General features: G+C 48.2%; 1 protein-coding gene across 1 annotated transcript in view; it reads left to right on the top strand.

Moving 5' to 3' along the window:
* The window catches only part of FBXL20 (F-box and leucine rich repeat protein 20), a 658,452-nt gene that overhangs the window by 571,188 nt on the left and 62,990 nt on the right, over nt 1-24,274 (top strand). Inside the window, exons 12-14 of the mRNA XM_086924342.1 lie at nt 58-102; nt 1,072-1,128; nt 1,218-1,430. Coding sequence (XP_086780468.1) covers nt 58-102; nt 1,072-1,128; nt 1,218-1,430 — 315 coding nt within the window. The remainder of the gene's footprint in view (nt 1-57; nt 103-1,071; nt 1,129-1,217; nt 1,431-24,274) is intronic.

The raw sequence follows: 24,274 nt of genomic DNA, 5'->3' as shown, positions 1-24,274 counted from the left end.
TTATTGTGCCTTGAGGCGTTCTATGCTCATTGCTTAATACCTCTTTTTTCTCCATAGAATTGCCATGAACTGGAGAAGATGGATCTGGAGGAGTGTGTGCAAGTAAGAGGAGGGAGAGGTTGGATCAAGGAGGTCTCTTTAGAGTCAGCCAACCATAATCTGGAAGTGTGTTGTTTATCTGAGGAATAGGCTCCACAGGTTGTTTTAGACAATCTTGCTGTGTTTGAGTAACACATGAGACCCTAAAAGCCATAGAGTTGCACTGAACGGTGTGCATATATTTCTGTGCTTTTGCCAAAGTCTGAATGGCTTCGTTTCTTTTTCATTCCTCCGTCCCAGAGTCCAACCACTTGAATCTACCCTTGTACCAAAATAGGCGCCAAAAGATAAATTAACTTACTCCCTCTCATCTAAGGCACCTTATTTTGGTTGATTGCAGATATTGCTGCTGGTGCATCCACCCTCTTTGATATCCCACTAATAGATTCGATTGTCAGCCTCTCTTGTACTTTTTTTCATTTTTGGGGGGGGGGGGGGGGGGGGGGGGGGGTAATGGGAATAGACAGGTCACTGTTGTACTTCTGATCCTATGTTCTGGTTTTACTGGTATAAAACGCGGAAGCTATTGTTGTAAATTCCCTGTGTATTTTTGCCACAGAAGGTCCTGTGCAATGGTAATCTCCTCAACCTATGTGCCAGTGTTGAATGAGGTTACATGCAATTTGTTTTTATTCTCACTTCCTTCGTACTTGGGTCTTGGCCACTTGTGCTTTTTTTTGTCTGGTCCCATAAGTAGTTTTTACATAGTTTATTTTACAAGGGTCACTGGAAGTCTTAGATCAGAGCTTTAAAAGTTCTGTTTTTTTAGAAGGGTCACTGTAGTTGGAAAGTTATTGTGGTTCTCCTCTAGACGGTTTTACTGTGGTCAAAGCAGCTCACAGTTTGTATGACAGAACTTTTATTATACTCCCCACGTTCATGTTTAACTCTGTTCTTGTGGGTTGCAAATATGCGTAATAAAGTTGCTATATTGCTGTGTCTGTCTTAATGACCATCTGTTTTCTTGCACAGATCACAGACAGCACATTACTACAACTGTCGATTCACTGCCCGCGACTGCAGGTCCTGGTGAGTTGAATAAGTGGCACGCTGAGAGAGGGGGCACAGAAATGAAGTGTTTGACACTTTTTCTAATATTCCTCCCTGTTTGGTGACAGAGCTTATCGCACTGTGAACTTATCACGGATGATGGCATTCGACACCTTGGCAATGGCACTTGCGCCCATGACCGTCTGGAGGTGGTAGAGCTGGACAACTGCCCACTGATCACAGACGCCTCACTGGAGCATCTGAAGAGCTGCCACAGCCTGGAGAGGATCGAACTGTATGACTGTCAACAAATCACCCGTGCGGGGATCAAGAGACTCCGGGTGAGACCAGCTAGGATGTGCGAACAGGATCACATAGAGAAGCACTCTGTGTTGTGTGGATTGTGGGAAATGTAAGGAGAGCCAGTTAGTGGCATTCCTTTTTTTGGCATAGTATACGCGGGGGTGGAAGGGTGCCGGGGGGGGCTAAGTGATGTCTGTACAGTCATCTAGTGGAGCCTGAGAGAGGTGATTTACTCCCATGGTATAGTACATGAGAGGACTGTGGCATGGGGCAGAGAAAACAGTGTCTCTCCAAGAGAGAGAGAGATATGTGTGCGTGTGTAGCCTGTAGTAGGTATTTTTTCTTTATCTGTACGTAACCTAATATATTGTTGGTCAATTGAATGTGAGAACAGAAATTCCAGGTCCCTGTGTTAAGAGTGTGAAAGGACAGCAAAAAGGTAAGTGATAGATTGGAATTCTTGAGGTGCTCAGCTACTGGTATTTTAAGACATCTTTGTCTTTAGACAGAGCTACCATATACAAATCCATCTTAGCCCTGCTCTGAAAAGGTGATCACTCTCTGCATGGCATTGTGTGAAGGCTCACTTTGTGAACAGAGCAGAACCAGCTTTGGTGTTCACACTGGAGAATCGCCTTAGACTTCACCAGGACAAAGAGCGTGTTGGAAGAGTGGGGGACAATGTTTTTTTTCCTCTGAAACCATAAATTGTAGAAAATCCCTGTACATGTGCAGAATCCTTGGAACAATTTTATTAAATACATTTTCATATACAAAATGCGATAAAAATTAGGAAAACATGCCCATAAGAGACCATTTGTTCTACCATTTTGTATATTAAAAAATACATCTAAATAGCAGATTACAGATTAGTTGACCAGTAAATTCTAGCTGAAAACCAAAACTTTTTTGGCACTTATTAAAACTAAGAAAACACAAGCAGTTGTGGTTACTTACTAAAATTTAAAAAGTGTAGCCGCAAAGTTGGATTAAATCACTCCTACATAAACACTGCTCAAGTATTTTTTTCATCAAGTTGCAATTGTTCCCTTCATGGAGTACATGATCAGCAGATTTTGTCATAGTGGTTTGCCTTCGATTGATATCTTTGACATTCCCTTTATTTTTCAACTCTTTTCTTGAAAGAAGTCTCTTTTTGTTAATTTGTCTCTGGAAGGCATATGACATTGCGGTGTCTGCCTTCCAAATTCTGTCAATAAGTGTGACATTTCTCTGGAGAGGCCTAACTGGAAGCCCAGCTACTAGGAGGGCATGATCCTTTGAGATGAACAGGGAGATATAGGACATGTTGCTGCACGGCCCATCAGCATGAATGGGCCTGCAAATAGGAGGTAGGAGTGCCCATCATGACGGACCAGTGAATCCAAAAAATTATAGAATGGAGCTGTGCACTCCCCTTGTAGCTACTTACCCATCATTCCCCCAGTTGTCTCCTCCCAGACAGATGAAAACATTCACTTTCTCCAGCAGTAGGTGGCATGCCTGTTGCAGAAAGGGATGGTGAGCGTGGTCCCCGAGCAGTATTTTGGGCACGGATGTTATTCCTGGTATTTCCTGGTACCAGGTGCAACGGCAGTCTGCGTCTGATCCTGTACCTCGGGTATCTTGAACTTCTTCCTCTGCAAAGAGCATTTAATGCCATCTCTTACTCAAATGCTGTTGGTTCTGATCTATGAGAACATGTGGTGTCCCTAAAATTGTCTTTTGTCTACCAATCCTGCAGTTGCACAGGAGGTACCTGCATTTTGTGGTAGGCTGCATCCACTACTAGTTTGCATTCTGCCCTTTTGGAATAATTTCAGCATCCAAAGTCTTCAATAATGTGATGGCAACAGTCGTCACACTTCGGCATAGGTTCGAGATCTCAATTTTCCGATACCTAGATAACTGGCTGCTGCTAGTGGGTTCTCCACAGCTGGTTTCAAACCACCTGAACGTCACATCTTCCTTGCTGTCCATTTTGTTTCTCAATCAACCAACTGTTATGTTAAAAGAATTGGTATAGCGCGCGTACGCCAAACGGTTTCATCGTGCTAGAGTCAAGGGGGAGGCTGCAACAATCAATCAATCAATCATATCATTTGTAAAGCGCACTACTCACCCGTGAGGGTCTCAAGGCGCTGGGGTGGGGAATGCTGCTTCTGCTCAAAAAGCCAGGTCTTGAGGAGTTTTCTGAAGGTCAGCAGGTCTTGGGTCTGCCGTAGGTGGGTGTTCCAGGTCTTTGCGGCGAGGTGGGAGAACGATCTGCCGCCTGAGGTCGCTCTTAGGAAGCGGGGGACTGTAGCGAGGGCGGCAGAGCGGAGCTGGCCGGTGGGGTTGTAGAAGCGGAGTCGTCTGTTGAGGTACGTTGGTCCGGTGTTGTGGAGTGCCTTGTGTGCGTGGGTGAGGAGCTTGAAGGTTATCCTCTTGTTGACCGGGAGCCAGTGCAGGTCTCTCAGGTGGGGTGTGATGTGGCTGCGGCGAGGGATGTCTAGGATCAGGCGTACCGAGTAGTTCTGGATGCATTGGAGCCGTCTCATGAGTTTGGCCGAGGCTCCTGCGTAGAGGGCGTTTCCATAGTCCAACCTACTGCTGACAAGGGCCTGGGTGACTGTTTTTCTCGTTTCAGTGGGGATCCACTTGTAGATCCTACGGAGCATGCGGACGGTGTTGAAGCAGGAGGAGGAGACAGCGTTGACCTGTTTAGTTATGGAGAGGGTGGAGTCGAGGATGACCCGTTGGTTGCGTGCGTGGTTGGTGGGTGTTGAAGCGGTTCCCAGTGCGGTCGGCCACCAGGAGTCGTCCTAGGCCGAAGGGTTGGATCTGAGGATGAGGACCTCCGTCTTGTCCGACTTCAGCTTGAGTCGGCTGTTCCTCATCCATTCAGCAACGGCCTTCATTCCTTCGAGAAGGTTAGTTTTGGCGGTGTGGAGGTCCTTGGTGAGGGAGAGTATCAGCTGGGTGTCATCGGCGTAGGAGAGGATGTTGAGGTCGTGCTGATGGGCGACGTGGGCGAGCAGTGCCATGTAGATGTTAAACAGAGTTGGGCTGAGGGATGAGCCCTGGGGTACGCCGCAGATGATCTCGGTGGCTTCGGAGCGGAAGGGGGGAAGGCGGACGCTCTGTGTTCTGCCGGAGAGGAAGGAGGTGGTCCAGTCAAGGGCCTTCTCGTGGATCCCAGCGTTGTGGAGGCGTGTTCGCAGTGTGTGGTGACAGACCGTGTCGAAGGCGGCTGACAGGTCCAGGAGGATGAGGGCCGCCGTTTCTCCGTTGTCAAGCAGGGATTTGATGTTATCGGTGGTGGCGATGAGGGCAGTCTCGGTGCTGTGGTTGCTGCGGAACCCGGACTGCGAAGGGTCCAGGATGTTGTTCTCCTCGAGGTAGCGGGTCAGTTGTTCGTTGACGGTCTTCTCAAGGATCTTTGCCGGGAACGGGAGCAGGGAGATGCTCCGGAAGTTCTTGAGGTCCTTGGGGTCCGCCTTGGGTTTCTTGAGTAAGGTGTTGATCTCGGCGTGCTTCCAGCTCTCCGGGAAGGTTGCTGTCTCGAAAGAGGCGTTGATGACTTTCCGGAGATGGGGTGCGATGGATGTGCTGGCTTTGTTGGAGATGTGGTGTGGGCATGGATCTGACGGAGATCCGGAGTGGATGGTGTTCATGATTTTGATGGTGTCATCGTCGTTGATGTTGGTCCAGTAGAGCAGGCGGTTGGTGGTCGTGGGGGCAGAGGTCTCGGTGGTTGTCGGGTTGGTTGTGTCGTTGAAACGGTCGTGGATGTCTCTGATCTTGCGGTGGAAGAAGGTGGCCAGCGAGTCGCACAGGTCTTGCGAGGGAAGGACGCCGTTGGTGTTGGAGCTGGGGTTGGAGAGTTCCTTCACGATGTTGAAGAGCTCTTTGCTGTTGTGCGCGTTGTTGTCTAGGCGGTCTTTGAAGGAGGCCCTTTTGGCGGATCTGATGAGGTGATGGTGTCTGCGGGTGGCATTCTTGTGGGCGGCATGGCTGTCCGTTGTTCGTAAACAGAACCAGATCTTCTACAACTTTCGCAGATTTGCTTGGAGGCCCGGAGGTTTTCAGTGAACCAGCTGGCTTTCTTGTTGGTATGATTGTTGGAGGGTCTCTTGATCGGGGCAAGGGTGTTGGCGCAGTCGTTGATCCACTGTCTGAGGTTGCGGGCGGCGGTGTCGGGGTCGGTATGGTCGGCGGGTGGGCTCTGGGCGAGGGTGGTGGTTAGCTGGTCTTCGGTGACTTTGCTCCAGCAGGAGTGAGGCATCTGTTGGGTGCAGTGGTGCGTGGTGGGTTTCTTAAAGGTGAAGTGGATGCAGCGGTGGTCGGTCCAGTGGAGTTCGGTGGTATGGTTGAAGGAGACGTGGGGGCGTGCTGAAAAGATGGGGTCAAGCGTGTGACCGGCGGAGTGGGTGGGTGTTGTGACGAGTTGTCTGAGTCTGAAGTTGGCTAGGTTGTCGATCAGGGTGGTGGAGTTGGTGTTGTCATTGTTCTCGAGGTGGAAGTTCAGGTCCCCGAGGAGGATGTAGTCCGTGGAGGCGAGGGTGTGTGTGCTGACTAAGTCGGCGATGGAGTTGCTGAACTGTGGTCAGGGTCCGGGCGGTCTGAGGATGAGGGTTCCTCTGATGGTGGTGTTGGGGTCGGTGTGGATCTGGAAGTGCAGGTTTAGGCGGTGCTGAGGGTGTTGTCGGTGTTGGTCGAGACTCTGAGAGTGTTCCTGTGGACGATGGCGATTCCTCCTCCCGCTCTGTTGGTGTGGTCCTTGCGGGTGATCTTGTAGCCTTCCGGGACGGCTATGGCTATCTCTGGTGCTGAGGCGGGGTTCAGCCAGGTCTCCGTCAGGAAGGCGACGTCTGGGGAGGTTGAGTCGAGTAGGTCTTAGAGTTCAGCATGTTTTCGGGCGGAGTGGGTGTTGAGAAGGATGCATCTGAGGTGGTTGGGTTCTTTCCTGGTCGGCAGCATGGTGGGGCGGATGCTTGTGAAGCTGCAGGTCGGCAGGTGAAAGCTCCTTGGGTGTGCGCTTCGGGGCGGCCAGGAAGCAGGTGTGTGATCGTCCTGTGTTGAGTGCGTGGAGGGTTCTGGCATCGTAGCGGTGTCGGGCGTCGTGGCGTTCGTGGTGTCCAGGGGTCCTGGCGCTGGGCGCGGTCCAGGCACAGACGGGCTTGCCTTAGGTGCGCCAGCGGCGCGCCCCATATCAGGGTATGTGGGAGGGAGGAGCAGCTGGGAGGCGGGAGCGGGCGGCGAATGGGAGTGCAGGTGGGCAGAGATGCAGCGGCGGGAAAAATGGGTTGGGGCCGCGGGAGAACTAGGCACAGGAAGGAAAAACACGTTTAGGCAAGAAAACAAGTACAGGCACAGAGGAATAAAAACAAGTCTGGGCAAGAAAGCAAGTTAGGCACAGGGGAATAAAAACAATTCTGGGCAAGAAAGCAAGTACAGGCACAGGGGAATAAAAACAAGTCTGGGCAAGCAAGCAAGTACAGGCACAGGGAAATAAAAACAAGTCTGGACAAGGAAGCAGGTACAGGCACAGGGGAATAAAAACAAGTCTGGGCAGGAAAGAAAGTTAGGCACAGGGGAAAAATACAAGATTAGACAAAAACAATGCAGGCAGAGCCGTGCAGCAGCGTGGGGAGCGACCTCCCTGGGAGCAGGATCATAGGAAATTGATTAGTCATACGCCTGGGAAAACAGCCAGGTCTTAAGCTGTTTCCTAAACTGTGCATAAGACGTTACAGACCTTCGCTCCGCAGGGAGAGAGTTCCAAAATTGTGGGGCCAAGACCGCAAAACTTAGTCCCCCATGTTTCTTTCGTTTGAAAGAAGGGATGGTCAGCAGATTCAGATAGGAAGACCGCAAGTCCCGAGAGGGAATGTAACTCTGTATCCTAGAAGAAACAAATGTGGGATTATTACTAGAAAGACCTTTGAAAATGGTACATCCCAGCTTGAAGGTGCAGTGTTTTCCCACAGGAAGCCAGTGTAGGCTTTTCATTAAAGATCTGACATAATGCCATTTGGGCTGATGAAAGATCAGCCTAGCCGCTTGGTTCTGCACTAACTATAGGCGACGTAATTGATAGGCTGGGATGCCGACATACAATGAGTTGGCATAATCAATGCGGCAGATAACCAGAGCCAGGATAACTAGGGTCAGGGCTTCAATGATCAGTAATCTACTTATCTTCTTAGTACTACGTAATTGAAAGAAGCAGAAGGAGAACACGGTGCCAATTTGCGCCTTCATGGACAAATCAATGCTGATCACTATGCCCAGACTTTTGGTAGGTTTTTCACACAAAATGCCACCCCACTTTTTTTGTTAGCTCTTAGTTATAAGCAACACATCAACCTTAGTTAGATATGTTAGGTATATTTATTTTTACCTTTTCTTTCAAATCTTTTTTAGAAAAAATCTTAGATTACATGTCAGAGAGAGAACACAACAAATATAACATATATGTACATCAACTTAAACACAACATTTACCAAGAAAAGAAAACCTAATTTCATCAAATTACATTCACTATACACAACAAAGCATCTATATCTATTTCAGACTGTCCCAAAAGGCGAGTTACAATTTTCTAGCCTCTTTAACCATCAGTGATTTAGAGTCTCAGGAACAGTAGTAGACAAAGTCACAGTTAAACAGGAGATATCACGACACATTAAATCTATGAGTCAGTGATTATTGGTATTATTAAGTTTTTATCTCCTTTCTTGCCGACGCGTTTCGAACTCCATACAACAGTTATGGGTTCTCCTCAGGGCCTTGTCACTTCTATCTTAATTGTAGCCGTGGCACGGTGATGCTTTTTGGACCTTGTTTGGTGCACCACGGGCTTCGGGAGCGACTCACTCCATGATCAACTTTTTGCACACGGTCCTCCGAACTCTGGTTGAGTGTACCGCGTGGTTCTGTCTTATTGTTCTCCGGTATCATACACTTGCTCAGAGTAAGTGTATGATACCGGAGAACAATAAGATAGAACCACGCGGTACACTCAACCAGAGTTCGGAGGACCGTGTGCAAAAAGTTGATCATGGAGTGAGTCGCTCCCGAAGCCCGCGGTGCACCAAACAAGGTCCAAAAAGCATCACCGTGCCATAGGGAGACGCCCATACACGGACCTAAAAGACAGTTTAAGACTGCAGCTCAAAAGACCCAGAACCAGACATAGGATAACCACGGCTACAATTAAGATAGAAGTGACAAGGCCCTGAGGAGAACCCATAACTGTTGTATGGAGTTCGAAACGCGTCGGCAAGAAAGGAGATAAAAACTTAATAATACCAATAATCACTGACTCGTAGAATTAATGTGTCGTGATATCTCCTGTTTAACTGTGACTTTGTCTACTACTGTTCCTGAGACTCTAAATCACTGATGGTTAAAGAGGCTAGAAAATTGTAACTCGCCTTTTGGGACAGTCTGAAATAGATATAGATGCTTTGTTGTGTATAGTGAATGTAATTTGATGTAATGATGTTTTCTTTTCTTGGTAAATGTTGTGTTTAAGTTGATGTACATATATGTTATATTTGTTGTGTTCTCTCTGTGACATGTAATCTAAGATTTTTTCTAAAAAAGATTTGAAAGAAAAGGTAAAAATAAATATACCTAACATATCTAACTAAGGTTGATGTGTTGCTTATAACTAAGGGCTAACAAAAAAAGTGGGGTGGCATTTTGTGTGAAAAACGTATATATAAGGTCCAGCCTTTCCCACAACCAAGGGCCTAACTCCTTTACACTAAAAACAGACTTTTGGTAGAGCATGCTGGAAGTGGGTAGGTTCCCAAGAGTGGAGGCCAGAAATTGGAATTCCACGAGTTGGCTGCCCCGCACGTAAGGATCAGTTCGGTTTTATCAGGGTTTAGCTTAAGATGGTTGTGATTCATCCATTCGCTGATAAAGTTCATGGTTGATTGGAAGTTGGACACAGAAGATGCCGATTGATTGAGATCAAATACTAGTCGGAGGTCGGCAGCATAGTTAAAAGTTCCAACCTTCCTTTCTCTCAAGGAGCGGATCAGGGGTAATAAGTACAAATTAAAAAGGAACTGGGAGAGGGAAGAACCCTGTGGAACCCCGCAAGTCAATTTCATTTTCTTGGAGGAGAAGTTAGTTAGGCAAACTGCTTGAGACCGATTGCTGAGAAAGGAAGAGATCCACTTAAGCGCCAGACCCTGGATCCCGGCGTTGCTGAAATCAGAAGATTGTGATCGACTGTGTCGAATGTCGCTGACAGAAGTAACAGGGCCTGGATGATCTTGTCTGCTTCCCCTCTAAGGTCGTCCATGACTGAGAATGACCGACTCCGTTGAATGTGCGGGTCTAAAGCCTGCTTGATGAGCGTTGAGGAACTGGGAGCATTCAATGAAGGAGCTAAGGCAACTCGCCACAAGAATGTTTCCAAAATGGGGCAACAGGGAAATGGGACGATAGTTGCTGAGAACCAGGGGGTCAGAGCCAGGTTTCTTTAAGATAGGGATGATTCCCGCATCTTTAAATATGTTTGGGACCATACCCAGATTAAGAGAGTTGTTCAGAAGCGAGAAAGGGGGTATGGGCCAGTGAGAAAGGCTTCCCGTAATATGTACAGCAGACAGCAGTCAGTAGGGGAACCGCAATCAACCTTCTTGAGCAGGCCAAAGAAGGCATACGTTTAGATCAAAGGAATTTGATTAAGTAAAAGAGGGTTTTTACATATAGGAAGAGAGAATGTGGGAGAGATACAGGCAGGAATGCTAGATTTAATAGTGGCAATTTTCTCAATGAAATAGGAATTGAGAGTTGCATAAGGATTGCGAAGGGGCAGGTTTCAACGTGACCCTGTCGGCTTGGAGAGCTCATCTACGATTGAGAAAATATCCTTGGCCTTATTTGCAGAGTTTCGAATTTTCTTAGAGAAGAAAAACGCCTTTTTGTACTCTTTAAGCTGTGTTACAGATATGTCCTTCTTGTCTGGGGAGTAGTGACGTCTCAGCTCTCGGCAGAGCAAGCTTCTTTGATTTTAGGTAGTTGGAAAACCAGCGTTTGGCGTCATGAGGTCTCATGATCTTGGTTTTCTTCATGGGGATAACACTATCACTTGCAGATTCGAGCCATAACTTTATGCTTTCTGCCTGATTGTGGGGTGACTCCTGTTCTGACGGGCGCTCCTACCTGGAGCCCTCTCAGCACTTTGTTCATAGGAACAGTACTGGACGCAACATCTTAGACTTCCCTCTTACCCACAGGATTTGTGACAATCCGTATATGATTCTAATGTTTCGAAAGGGAGCTCAAAATCTAGCCCTGAAGGTTCTCCGCCAGTTGGGCCTGCTGCTTTCTTGCATATTGTTGGTCACTCACACACGCTGGTACAGGAGTGCTCTCCGGTACGTCTTCCACCTGTAATGATTTCAACACAGGGGTGATCTGACAGATATCATCAAGAAGCACCCCTTTTTGCCCCCACACAGACACAACAAAATCTCTCCAGTGCTGGTCAGTAGATGAGAACATGTCCTTTGGGAAGTCAGTTTGTCCACCGCTAGCACTGGTCTAGGTGGTTGGTTTCCGGAGATGCTGTTGCAGGGATTCTGCACATACACAGAACTATGCGCAGGAAAACAGGACCTCGGTGAATAGGGGTGTACCAACCTACCACATCAGTACCCAAAATCCCAAAACGGCTAGCTATAGTGTCTCATTCGTTCTCCTCCAAATATCATGGAGCTACAAATGATTAGGCAACCCAGAACACAACACTCTTGACTCTCTCAGGAATCGCGGGAGCAAGACGTACTCTTTAGCTCACTCACTCGTACTTGTCCACAATGAGAATAAGTAGAGTCACTGAAATAGTTCAAAATGTTTATTTAAACCATCATGCTCTACAGTACAGTATACATGCCACTACTAGCAGCAAAATGCGTAAACTCAGCACAGTTAGCATTGTAACAATTCCTTAGAATACAAAGGGAGAAGTCCTTTTATAAAGACTGTGGAAATAAAGGCTTTAGGCCTAACCACCCTCCCCTTGGCTAAAAGAAGTTTATTTTATATAAAGAATAATCTCTGGGCTTTGACGGCAGACCCCATACCTTAAAGCAGAGGTCTTCAAACTTTTTGATGCCGAGACCCCCTTGTCAAGCGTTTTTAGGCATAAGCACTCCCTTCTGACAAAACATTTCTAGAACTTTGTACTCTTCATCATCGACAACTATTGACTACTGTAAACGCCCCCAATTCCTACAGCAAATAATTTTTACCGTGGGGAATATTAAACGCTGTTTAGCAAATCAAAGGCCAGTGAGCATGGGGATGTAGTCAAAGGTGCAGCTAAAAACAAAGGGCTTAATTTAAGAGGAATTGGCGTATTTATGAAATATGGTGCATTCCTGTCCTTTTCCCTTGCGCTGGCGCACAAATTGCTGCCTACCACCAACACAGGCAGGATTGTTTTTGTACAGGAAGGTGCACCTTCCTTAACAAAAACAATCCAGAGAGGCGTTTTCTCTTTCTATGTGAGCTACAGAGTGCAGCACACATGGAAAGAGGAATAAACTAGGAGAAATGAAAACCTCTCTTCTAGTTACACCTCCACAGGGGAGGTATCTGTTTTTAAAGCTCCCTAGGTTTACGTGATTTTGTAAATATGGGGCAGCATCCAAAATCCATGGGTGTTGCGTGGGAACCCCACAGAAAGCCCATGGAATACCTTGACGTGACGCAGAGTATTTCAAAGCAGTGTCTTGCTCTGCTATTTCTTACTCCATATCAATGAGGCCATGCAGGGTGACTTTGCACTGCCTCATAACTATAGTCGAGAGGATATCGCCACTGGAGGGTCAAAAAAAGTGATGCTCTGGCGATGCCAGCCTCTCATAAATAAGCCCCAAAATATTCTGGGTCTTACTTATGAAGGCTTGCCACACTTTTACGCCACAATTGCGTCACTTTTTGTGATGCTGTGGCAGCGTAAATAATGCTCCACGTTGCGCCCTATTTACAAAGAGATGCATCAAAGCAGATGTGTCACTTTGTAAAGGCCTGCACTACATTATACCTGTGTCAGGTATAATGTTTGCAGGGTGGGCGTTCCACCGCAATAAAGTGCTGTAGAAGTGACGTAGTGAAATCTATGAGATTTCAATGCGACACATCTGAAAGAGACACGTTGGTGATAGGTTCCTTACCTTAGAATATCCCCAGGCGTCAGACTGGATCCGGAAATTTTTGCGTAGCAGTACCCTTGTGCGTCGGTAGGCGTCGTCTGCGGCTCGGCGTCCGTCGTCAGCGTCGTGGGCGCTGTGATGAAGTCGTCGGAGTACTTAGATGCCGCCTCCGCGTGCTGACGTCAGTTCTTCTGTTCGAGGCATATGGGCAGCAGATGGTACATTTATGAATAGATCGCCATCTGGTATTGGGCTCGGATGATTGCACTTGTTTTTCTCTTGGAGAAGTCTTTTGTCGTCACGAGACTGGTGACTCCTCCTTTGGGTGCTAGTGCGCATGGGCATCGGCTCCATCCTTAGATTGTTTTTTTCCGCCATCGGGTTCGGATGAGGATCGAAGCGCTCCGGATCGACTTCAAGAAAAAGTGATATTTCGGCGCGTATTCCCTTTCCAATTCGACGGTATTGTTATCGTACGCGATTTCATTTCCATTCCGACGCGTTTCGACTCCAACAATAAACATTTTCTTCTACGTCGACGAGACCGGGAGGCCTTTCTCGACGTAGTCCAGCCCGGAGTCCATGGAAAGGACTCCATTTAAGAGATGTCCAACGCGTGGTGCTAAGTTCCCACACAAGGAACTACACGAGGTGTGCAACCTCTGCTTATCGCTAGAACACGAATCCAGGGACTGCGAAGCCTGCGCAGCATTCTCCTCCAAGTCGACGATTAGAAACCGTCGAGCCCGAAGACACGAGGTTTCGAGAATGCAGTCGGAGGCAATCCCAGAGCTGTTCGAGGCCCAGCACCTCGAAGAAGAAGAGGAACAGGAAGACGAATCGGGGTCGGAAGTGGACGAGTCTGATGTCGAAGAAATCGACGTTCAACAAACCGTGAGTGACAACGTCCCCTTACCAAAGAACCGACCCCGTGTGGTACCGACCCCGCCTTCGAGCCCGGTCAGACCACCGAAGAAAGTTTCCAACGCCCCGCCTTCGGGCCCGGCAACGAAACAGAAACCGAAACTCTCGGCCTCCCACCATGTCGGATCCGAGAAACGGTCGACATCGACACCGAAGCTCCATACAAAGGAAAGCTCGGCATCGAAACATTCCATGTCGAAACCGAAACATGCTTCGACGTCGAAGACTTACTCGACACCGAAAAAATCGGAATCGAGCAAATTCTCGGTGCCGAAAACACAGAACATTGACGGTCAGAAGCAAAGGCACCTTTCGGAACCAAGAACTTCGGTACCGACACAGGAGCAGCAGACAGATCCAAGACTTTGTTTATCGATCCGCAAACTGGCAAAGAGGTGACAAAATCACCGAAAAAGAGGAAGAATGAACAGTTAGATGACAAAACACTTCCTCCTAAGAAGAGAACAATGGGGACAAATACAACTCCTCCCCTTTCTCCTCGACCTAAAGACACACCCTCTTCTCCTATTCCTCACACTATGCCAGCTATTCCTCCACCTTCTACACCAAGACCATCTACACCTCAAACAGATGTGGACAGTGATACAGGGGAGGGAGAACCTCATGGGGATGACGACACTATCCCAGATGAAGAAGACCCATGGGAGAATTATGATGCAGGGTCAGATGATAACGACCCAGAATTATACCCCTCAAAACCTTCACCACCTGATGATAATACAGGTTTTGTACAGCTGATTAATAGGGCAGCAAAATACCATAAGGTAGATTTACATACAGAACCTCAAATAGAGGATTTCCTTTTAGAAACGCTACCTGCTGCACAAAGAACATCAGGAACACTACCTATGCTAAAGGGTCTTCTCAATCACACAGTAGACATATTCAAAGACCTTGTGAGGGCTAGGGTATTAAACCCAAGAATTGATAAAAAATATAAGGCAGCCCCAAAGGACCCAATATTTATCAAGGGACAGGTACCTCTGGACTCGCTTGTAGTCACAAACGCTCGTAAAAGAGCAAATTCATTATCTACAGGAGGAGCTCCTCCTCCTGATAAGGAGTCCAAGCTAATAGATGCATCAGGCAAAAGAGTAGCATCCCAAGCAGCAAACAGCTGGCGCATAGCTAATACACAGGCTCTACTTGCACGCTATGATAGGGCGCATTATGACGAGTTAGAAAAACTCATCACACATCTCCCTAAGGAACATCAAAAAAGGGCAGACCAGCTTATACAGGAAGGGAAGATAATAACAAACACTTCCATTAAGTGCGCCTTAGACGCGGCAGACACTGCAGCAAGATCCATCAACACCAGTTTCATGTTAAGAAGACATGCATGGCTTAGAGTCTCAGGGTTCAAACAAGAAGTACAAACATCTTTATTGAACCAACCTTTTGATCAAAAAACACTTTTAGGCTCAGGTACAGATGAGACCTTAGAAAAGATGAAAAAAGACACAAACGGCCAAATCAATGGGAGCATTACAACAGGCAACTCATAGGGGTTCCTTTCGTAGGTCCACCTATAGAGGGGGGTCAAAGAATACAGGCACAAGCCAGCAATCTACCTCTTTTACACCAACATCACCCAGAGGTAATTCAAGAGGCAGTTACAGAGGTAACAACAACAAGGGTAGAGGTCGCGGAAATAAGAACAACCGCAGCTCCCCAACACCAAAACAGTGACTTAATACAACTCCCCCCAGACCATATAACACCGGTCGGGGGACGTCTATCACAGTTCCTACCTGTCTGGGAAAACATCACGTCAGACAGGTGGGTGAGACAAATTATCCAACATGGTTATTGCCTAGAACTCACAGCTACCCCACCAAACATCCCCCCCAGACAGCGTCCAATGAGTCAAGATCATCTGACATTGTTAAAACAGGAAGTACTATTACTGCTACAAAAGCATGCTATAGAGAAGGTTCCAAAACATCAGCAAGGGACAGGAATATACTCTCTATACTTCCTAATTCCCAAAAAAGACGGGTCTCTAAGACCAATTTTAGACCTCAGACCTCTCAATGCATACATAAACTCGGAACATTTCCACATGGTCACGCTCCCACAAGTACTTCCTTTACTGAAGAAATGGACTTTCTTTCTACACTGGATCTAAAAGACGCTTACTTTCACATCCCAATTCACAAAGCCCACAGAAAATACCTCAGGTTTGTAGTAGGACAACACTATCAGTTCAAAGTCCTTCCGTTTGGGGTCACAACAGCACCAAGGGTGTTCACAAAATGCCTAGCAGTAGTTGCAGCACACCTAAGAAGACAACACATACATGTCTTCCCTTACTTGGACGATTGGCTAATAAAAGCCAAGTCACAGGAAGAATGTCTTCAAAACACACAGAAGACCATTCAATTGCTGCACCAGCTAGGGTTTACGGTGAACTACACAAAATCCCACCTACAACCAAACGAGGTTCAACAATATCTAGGGGCTACTATAGACACAGAAAAAGCCAAAGTATGCCCCAATCCAATCAGGATCCAAACAATGATCACGTTGATCCAAAAATTTCAACCACAACACTCACTAACAGCTCGAGTGTTCATGCAGCTGTTAGGGATCATGTCCTCCTGCATACTGCTAATACCATATGCCAGACTACAAATGCGTCCACTGCAAGAGTGTCTAGCGACACAGTGGAATCAGGCTCAAGGTCAGATTACAGATCTGGTGTTGGTAGACGACCGCACACATCGCTCTCTGAAGTGGTGGAACAAAACAAACATTTCCAAGGGGCGGTCGTTCCTAGAACCGATTCCACAAGTGATACTAACAGCAGATGCATCGCTCACCAGATGGGGAGCGCATATGGAAAAATATACAGTGCAGGGAAAATGGAATGTACAGCAAAAAAGACTGCACATCAATTATCTGGAACTACTAGCAGTGTTTCTAGCATTAAAAGCTTTTCAAATGCAAATCCTCAACAAAGCAGTCCTGATCAGAACAGACAACATGACTGCAATGTATTATATTCAAAAACAGGGGGGACACACTCTCTCCAATTATCCATACTAGCACAGGACATCTGGAGGTGGGCCATTCCTCAAAAGATCTATCTGTTAGCCGAACACCTACCAGGAGTTCAAAATCAGATAGCAGACATCCTAAGCAGAGAGTCAGAACAAATACACGAATGGGAACTGCACAACCAAATACTGCAGCCATTCTTCCAAAGATGGGGACAACCAGAGATAGATCTCTTTGCCACTCATCAGAACGCAAAATGCCAAAACTTCGCATCCAGGTACCCACACCACCTGTCCCAGGGCAATGCGCTATGGATAAATTGGTCCAACAAATTTGCTTATGCTTTTCCCCCTCTCCCACTAATTCCATTAGTGGTTCGGAAACTGCAACAACATTCAATGACAATGATACTAGTAGCACCCACGTGGGCAAGGCAGTCGTGGTTCACCACGCTACTGCAACTCTCACAGGTGCCACATCAAAAGTTAAGATTATTACCCATGCACCTTACACAGAACCATGGAGAAATAATGCACCCAGATCCCTAACAATTGAACCTAGCGATCTGGCTCCTGAGGTCATAGAATTTGGATACTTAGATTTACCTCCAAACTGTATGGAAATCATTAAGCAAGCAAGACGTCCTACCACCAGAGCATGCTAAGCAGCAAAGTGGAAAAGATTTGCTGTATACTGTAACAGTAACAACATCAACCCTATGAATGCATCCAATAAAGAGATGATTTGCTATTTACTACACTTGCAGCAATGTAACCTTGCTTACACCTCTATAAGAGTACATCTTGCAGCTATAGCAGCGTACCTGCAAAACAGACAACATCTTTCCCTGTTTAAAGTACCAGCAATAAAAGCTTTCATGGAAGGCCTCAAAAGAGTCATTCCACCAAGACTACCGCCTGCCCCAGTCTGGAATCTCAACATAGTACTTACCAGACTAATGGGACCACCTTTCGAACCTATGCATAGGTGTGAAATACAATTCCTCACATGGAAGGTGGCTTTTCTTATAGCTATTACTTCACTCAGAAGAGTAAGTGAACTGCAAGCATTTACAATACAAGAACCATTTTATGCAGTTACACCAAAATAAAGTGGTTCTTAGAACAAACCCAAAATTCTTGCCTAAAGTAATTTCAGCATTCCACATCAATCAGCCAGTGGAACTACCATTTTTCTTTCCAAAACCACAGACGGTAGCAGAAAGGGCCCTACATACATTAGATGTCAGAAGGGCGATGTTGTATTTCATGGAAAGAACACAAACTTTCAGAAAGACAAAACCACTATTTGTAGCGTTTTCTCCTACACATAAGGGCAATCCTATCTCTAAAGCAGGCATTGCCAGATGGATTGTAAAATGTATACAAATGTGCTACTTAAAAGCAAAGAGGACATTAACGGTTCCTCCTAGAGCTCACTCTACACGTAAACTAGGAGCATCTATGGCATTCTTAGGAAACATTCCTCTAGATGACATATGCAAAGCAGCTACCTGGGTTACACCGCATACCTTCACAAAACACTACTGTGTAGATGTGCAGGCAACACAACAGGCTAAAGTGGGACAAGCTGTTCTAAAAACTTTATTCCAGACTGTTGCAACAGACACTGATGACCACCGCTAGGGAGATAACTGCTGTATAGTCTATTCATAAATAATGTACCATCTGCAGCCCATATGCCTCTAACGGAATATGCTACTTACCAGTATGCATCTGTTCTTGGCATAGAGGGCTGCAGAGTGGTACATGCCCTCCCAGCCTACCCGGAAACCTGTGTCTGTTCCAACACTATCTTATTTAGATACACTTACATGGGCATTTCTATCTGTATTCTATCATACTACTCCATCTAACCCTACTATGGCAAAACAATCTAAGGATGGAGCCGATGCCTATGCGCACTAGCACCCAAAGGAGGAGTCACCAGTCTTGTGACGACAAAAGACTTCTCCAAGAGAAAAACAAGTGCAGTCATCCGAGCCCAACACCAGATGGCGATCTATTCATAAATGTACCACTCTGCAGCCCTCTATGCCAAGAACAGATGCATACTGGTAAGTAGCATAATCCTTTTTCCGCGCCAGCAAGCGCAGATCTGGAAAAAGCAGAAACAATTAGTCCTTTGTTGACTAACTTTTTGGATCATTTTTTGATCATTTATCGAAGTCTTACGACTCCGATCGATGCCATAGGATGCCTGGTTTCAAGCACTGCGGGGATTGCGACCGCACAATGTCGGTCACGGATCCTCACCACCTGAACCTAACTTGTCTAGGCGTCGACCACGACGACAAGGCCTGCTCCGACTGCCGGGCCCTCTCTTCGAAAGCCAGGCGGGAGCGGTCCCGCATGCGACTCGAACCCCGGCAGTCGGCCTGCGCCGCGAGAGGTCCCGGTCCCACGGGGGGTCGAGGGACAGGTCGCGGGCCCGGGGCCACCACAGCTCCGAGAGTAGGCACCACTCCTCGGGTCGAAGTGGGCGACAGGTAAGAAACACAAGAAGTCGAAGAGGCGTCATCGCTCTTCTGACTCGCCCCGACGCTCGCGCGATGCGGCCAGTGGTTCGGGTGACACCACCCACGCGGCTGGGTCGGAGTCGCGGGCACCGCGTCCTGCTCCACACCCTCCGGTCCCTGGGCGAGACGCGACGCGACGCCGGAGGAGATCGAGCGCTTCCTCATGGCCATAAGGTCCCTCTTGTAGGAGAGTAGGGTCTGCAATCCTATGATCACCCCAGATTTTTGCTTTTTGCTTCACTGGTTTACGACTTCCCTGGCTGTGGGCCTGCTAATCAGACCCTAGCTGTTCTCTCACTAAATTGACACGTGGACCTTAGGTGCATATACCAATTTGTACTGGGCCACCTTATCAGACCCTGTAACTCAGGGCATAGGTGTACCCAGGGCCTACCAGGGGCTGCAGCATGTATTATGCCACCCCTGGCTGGCCATCTAAATCTGACACAACTGGCTGCACGACAGCTGGGGCAAGGTGGTGTAATCACCCTTTGCTTTAGATATAGTATACCTATATCTAACCCTAAAAATGGACACATATATTCCTATCAGTCACTCCTATGGCAGGCCTTGACAATCCTGAAGGCAGAGTGCTTGGAATCGTGTGAGATGGTGCTCTGGCATGAGCTGAGCCCGTTTGCAGCTTGCGGAACCAAGTCCTAATAGCTGTTCCATGATAACGCATACCATATACTCTTAAGTGCATTATAATCCTCGCGGTTATTTGCCAACTCTGTTATCGCTTTATCAAAACATGTCGAGTAAGGTGTCATTCGAATTGGAATACTAACCCCTCGCCAATTCTGGCGACGGGGTTAGCATTCCACCCTTCTAGAGGGTCACGACATGTATGTAACTGTGAACCCCGGTTAAAGTTAACTCAAGCCTCAGCATCACAAAATGGATGCTGCCACCACAGACGCAAGTCTGACCTCCTGCTGCTGCTGCTGGGAGTCCTTCCAGCGAGGAGAGCTTGGACAAAGGGTTTCCTGTCAGGGGCGGGGCTAGCACCATCCCAGACAGGGTTTTGTGTATCCTAGGTAGGCAGGGCTGAATAGGAAGGTGAATGCAAGTGGCACCCCGGTGCTCACTGTGCATATGCCGGCTTAAACCAGTTCCAGGGGCACACCAGCCCCTGAGCTGGGGAAAGTCCGGACAGGGGAGGTGGGTGTAACCACCCCCCTTCCTGGTCCCACCCATGGGCAGGACCTAGTCGCGTACCAGCCCCTTTCTTTAGAATAAAGGTAGGAGCGGGGACCCTTCCAAATTAGATCATCTTTGAATCCTGAAACTACTTTCTACAAAAGGAACTCTCGACTTCTTCTCAAGATTTCTCCCTTGTGACTAAGGAGTAGTCACCCTGCAGCAGCAGGCACCAACTAAGTATCTTGCGGTTTGCTGAAACGTCCTTCCTCCGGAACCAGACTGACCAGCACGACGAGACCCGGACTCCCTGCCCTCTCTGACCTCAACCTGCCTCTACAGTGTGAGAAGTTGGCCTGATATATAATGTTCACTATTCTAGTGAGCACTTTGTATCAGTCCAAACAACCCTTATTGATGATTGGTTGTAAGTCAACCTTATAGACCAGCTATCCTAGTAGCATGGATACGAGCAGTCTTCGGGCTAAACTCTAGAGGGCGTGTTAAGCCAGCTGTTATACCATCACATATACCCCTTGAACACCAAGTGAAGGGACACCACACAAGTGTTATGAAAATAAACAGTGTATTTATTTAGATCACAACAGCCCTGTACTCTTTATGAGGACAGGCTACTAAGCACACAACAAAACTCTTACGAAAATACTTTAAGTTGCACAATTTACACAAATGCCCGAGGGGCACGAAAAACCATATACTATGAAAGTGGAATGCGAAATTACTAGAAGGTAAGTACTTGACTAATAGGCTTTGGAATCGCTAGTACTACGTTACTGAACTTTCAGATTACTAGTAGGAGGCCTAGGGGACTCGGGTGCAGTGTGTGCACTCTCACGCGGGATGCAGGACAAAGTCTATGGAGGCTAGTAAAAGCAAAAGTTAGTGTTCTCGGGCGAACCCGACTAGGTAGGTTGAAAACGAAAGTGGATCTGGACCCTTGGATAGTGAGGCTATGCTGGGGCACCGAAATGCCGAAGCTACCTAGCCCAGGGGCTGCAGCTGCATAGGTCTGAAAAGACGTCGGGAATCCTCGTTGACGAACCAGGAGCCTGAAGAAAGAAGTTGCTGGCAGGCGACCAGTGAAGATTGTTCGAAGTGATCCAAGCCTGGATCGAAGATGGATGACACCTAAAAGCAGAGGGGACCAAGTTCTTAATCACTAGCCAGTGATTGTGTGGGCACCAGGATGGCACCGGGCGAAGTCACCTCGACCAGGTGAGTGGGCGACGCTGGGCTCTGCAGTCTCACGGACCAGGAAGCGTTGTCGGCGACCAGGATGGAGGTGCGAGCTGTCCCACGAAGGTTGATACTGTCGACGTCGCTGGACCCAGGATTGGGGCAACAAGTCTTGGCAAATTCAAGCCCACGCGGTGGACCTAAAATGGCGTCTGGAGTGGACCAGGAGGGTCCGGGGTGCTCCTCTTTTGGAAGGGAGCAAGGGCCAGTCTGGAGCAACCAGACCAGCAGTGGTGATGTCGTCGGTCGTCGTCGGGAAGGCCACAAGCCAGCGGGCTAGTAGCCAGACAACGCGGTAAGCAGCCAAAAAGCAGAAGGGCCCCACGCAGATCTCGTGGATGTTGGGGGGCTGGTCTTCGGTGCTGGAGCTGCTCAGGGTCGGGGCTTCTTGGACCCCAAAGCACTCACCAGAGGATCCCTCGGCGGTCGTGCTGGATAGAAGTCGTGCAGTTCTGATGATGGCCTGTCCCTCGAGGTCTCGTCGCACCTACGGTTCTCAGCTTAGCTGTAGAGGTAGGTAGAGGTCAGAGGTGCCAGGGAAGCCGGGTCTCGTCGAACTGGTCAGTCGGATTCCGGAGGAAGGACGTGCAGCAAACCGCAGAGTTCTTAGATGGTGCCTGCGGATGCAGGGTGACTTCTCCTTAGCCACAAGGGAGAAATCTTGAGAAGAGTCGAGAGTTCCTTTCGTAGAAAGTAGTTTCTTGAATCAAAGATGATCTAATTTGGAAGGGTCCCTGCTCCTGCCTTTATCCTAAGAGGGGGGGTGGGTACGCGACCAGGTCCTGCCCTAGGGGTGGGACCAGGAAGGGGGGTGGTTACACCCCTCTCCCATGCCGGACTTTCCCCAGGCCAGGGACTGGTGTGTCCCTGGGACTGGTTCTAGCCGGCAGATGCATAGTGAGCACCGGGGTGCCACTTGCAGTCACCTTCCTGTAAAGCCCTGCCTACCCAGGATACACAAAACCCTGTCTGGGATGGTGCCAGCACCGCCCCTGACAGGAAACCCTTTGTCCAAGCTCCCCTCGCTGGAAGGACTCCCAGCTGCAGAGGGTCAGACTCGTGTCTGTGGTGGCAGCATCCATTTTGTGATGCTGAGGCTTGAGTTAACTTTAACCGGGGTTCACAGTTACATACATGTCGTGTCCCTCTAGAAGGGTGGAATGCTAACCCCGTCGCCAGAATTGGCGAGGGGTTAGTATTCCATTTCGTATGACACCTTACTCGACATGTTTTGATAAAGCAATACCAAAGATAGCATTTAACCGCGAGGATTATAATGCACTTAAGAGTATATGGTATGCGTTATCCTGGAACAGCTATTAGGACTTGGTTCCGCAAGCTGCAAACGGGCTCAGCTCATGCCAGAGCACCATCTCACACGATTCTAAGCACTCTGCCTTCAGGATTGTCAAGGCCTGCCATAAGAGTGACTGATAGGAATCTGTGTGTCCATTTTTAGGGTTAGATATAGGTATACTATATCTAAAGCAAAGGGTGATTACACCACCTTGCCCCAGCTGTCGTGCAGCCAGTTGTGTCAGATTTAGATGGCATCCAGGGGTGGCATAATACATGCTTCAGCCCCTGGTAGGCCCTGGGTACACCTATGCCTGAGTTACAGGGTCTGATAAGGTGGCCCAGCACCAATTGGAAATGTACCTAAGGTACATGGAATCCATTTTAGAGAGAGAGCAGTAGGCCTTCCTACACAACCCCCCCCCCCTCCCCCCCAAACGAAAGGAGATAAGGCTATCCTTGACCAGGTAAGCCTATATTGCCTGAGTGGCCATATGAGGTGGTACATGCACTGGCATGGTTACCCCCTGTATCATGGTCCACTAAGCAACCCCTCACCCTAAGGGTATCTGAGGGTCTCCACCATAGGGAATCACTACCTGTGGTGTGCTTTGGCAAAGTAAAAGGCTGGTGTGGGAATGGAGTACTGAAGTGAGACTCCACTACTGTTGGGCTCAACTTCTTCCAATCACTATCCACCATATGTGCATTTCTTTCCAGTACTGAGTTGCTATGAGCTCTCAGGGTCAACCTCTGGCTACCTAAAGCTGGAGGCTGAGTCCCTCTGTTTGGCTTACGGGAGGGACAGGTCAGGTTTGGGGTTTTTAGGCCCCAGGTTTGGCTGTGCCCAGCAGTGTCCAGCTGTGGGAGTTCCCTAACTAAGTTTAAGGGGGATCCCTCAGGAGTGTGTTTTATTTTCACTGGGCTAGGACTACTAGCTTCAGTGACCCTAATCTGCTGATTGGGAAGTTCTTTTGGACAGGGGGCCCTTTGGGGTCCACCACTGGCCTCCTTGACCTCTACAGCCCTGGGCTGACTGAGGCAGGGTAGAGAGGGGCAGGTTACCTGCTCCAGACTGGGTCCCACCTGGGAAGGGTCCACTGCCATCAGGGGCTCTGTCAGGCTAGGCCTGACTACCTCTGGGGCAGTTCCTTCACCAGGGGTAGAGTCAGTTCCCTGAGGAGGCTGGCTCTCACCTAGTGTCTGGGAGGGGGAAGACTTTTCTTCCTCCTCAATGCTCTCAGTTTGAGTGGAGTGATCCATTGTTTCAGGCTTCACAACACTATTATCTGTCTGAGTTTGAGCTGTGGCCATCACAACTCCACCAACCTTTTCAGGAAGGGACTCAGTTTGGGTTTGGGTTGTGACCATCACAGCCTTGCCAACCTGTTCAGGAAAGGCATCTTTCTGGGATAGGGCTGTGACTGGCACAGCCCTCCTGACCTGTTCAGGGAGGACATCTTGGACTGGGGCTGTGGCTATCACTGCCCCACTAACCTTACCATGGAGGTGTACCATTTTCAAATGGGTT

Source organism: Lissotriton vulgaris, chromosome 5, assembly GCF_964263255.1.
Source record: "Lissotriton vulgaris chromosome 5, aLisVul1.2, whole genome shotgun sequence".
Lineage (NCBI taxonomy): Eukaryota > Metazoa > Chordata > Amphibia > Caudata > Salamandridae > Lissotriton > Lissotriton vulgaris.
Note: the sequence above shows the minus strand (reverse complement) of the source record. Positions and strands in the feature narration are given on the sequence as shown.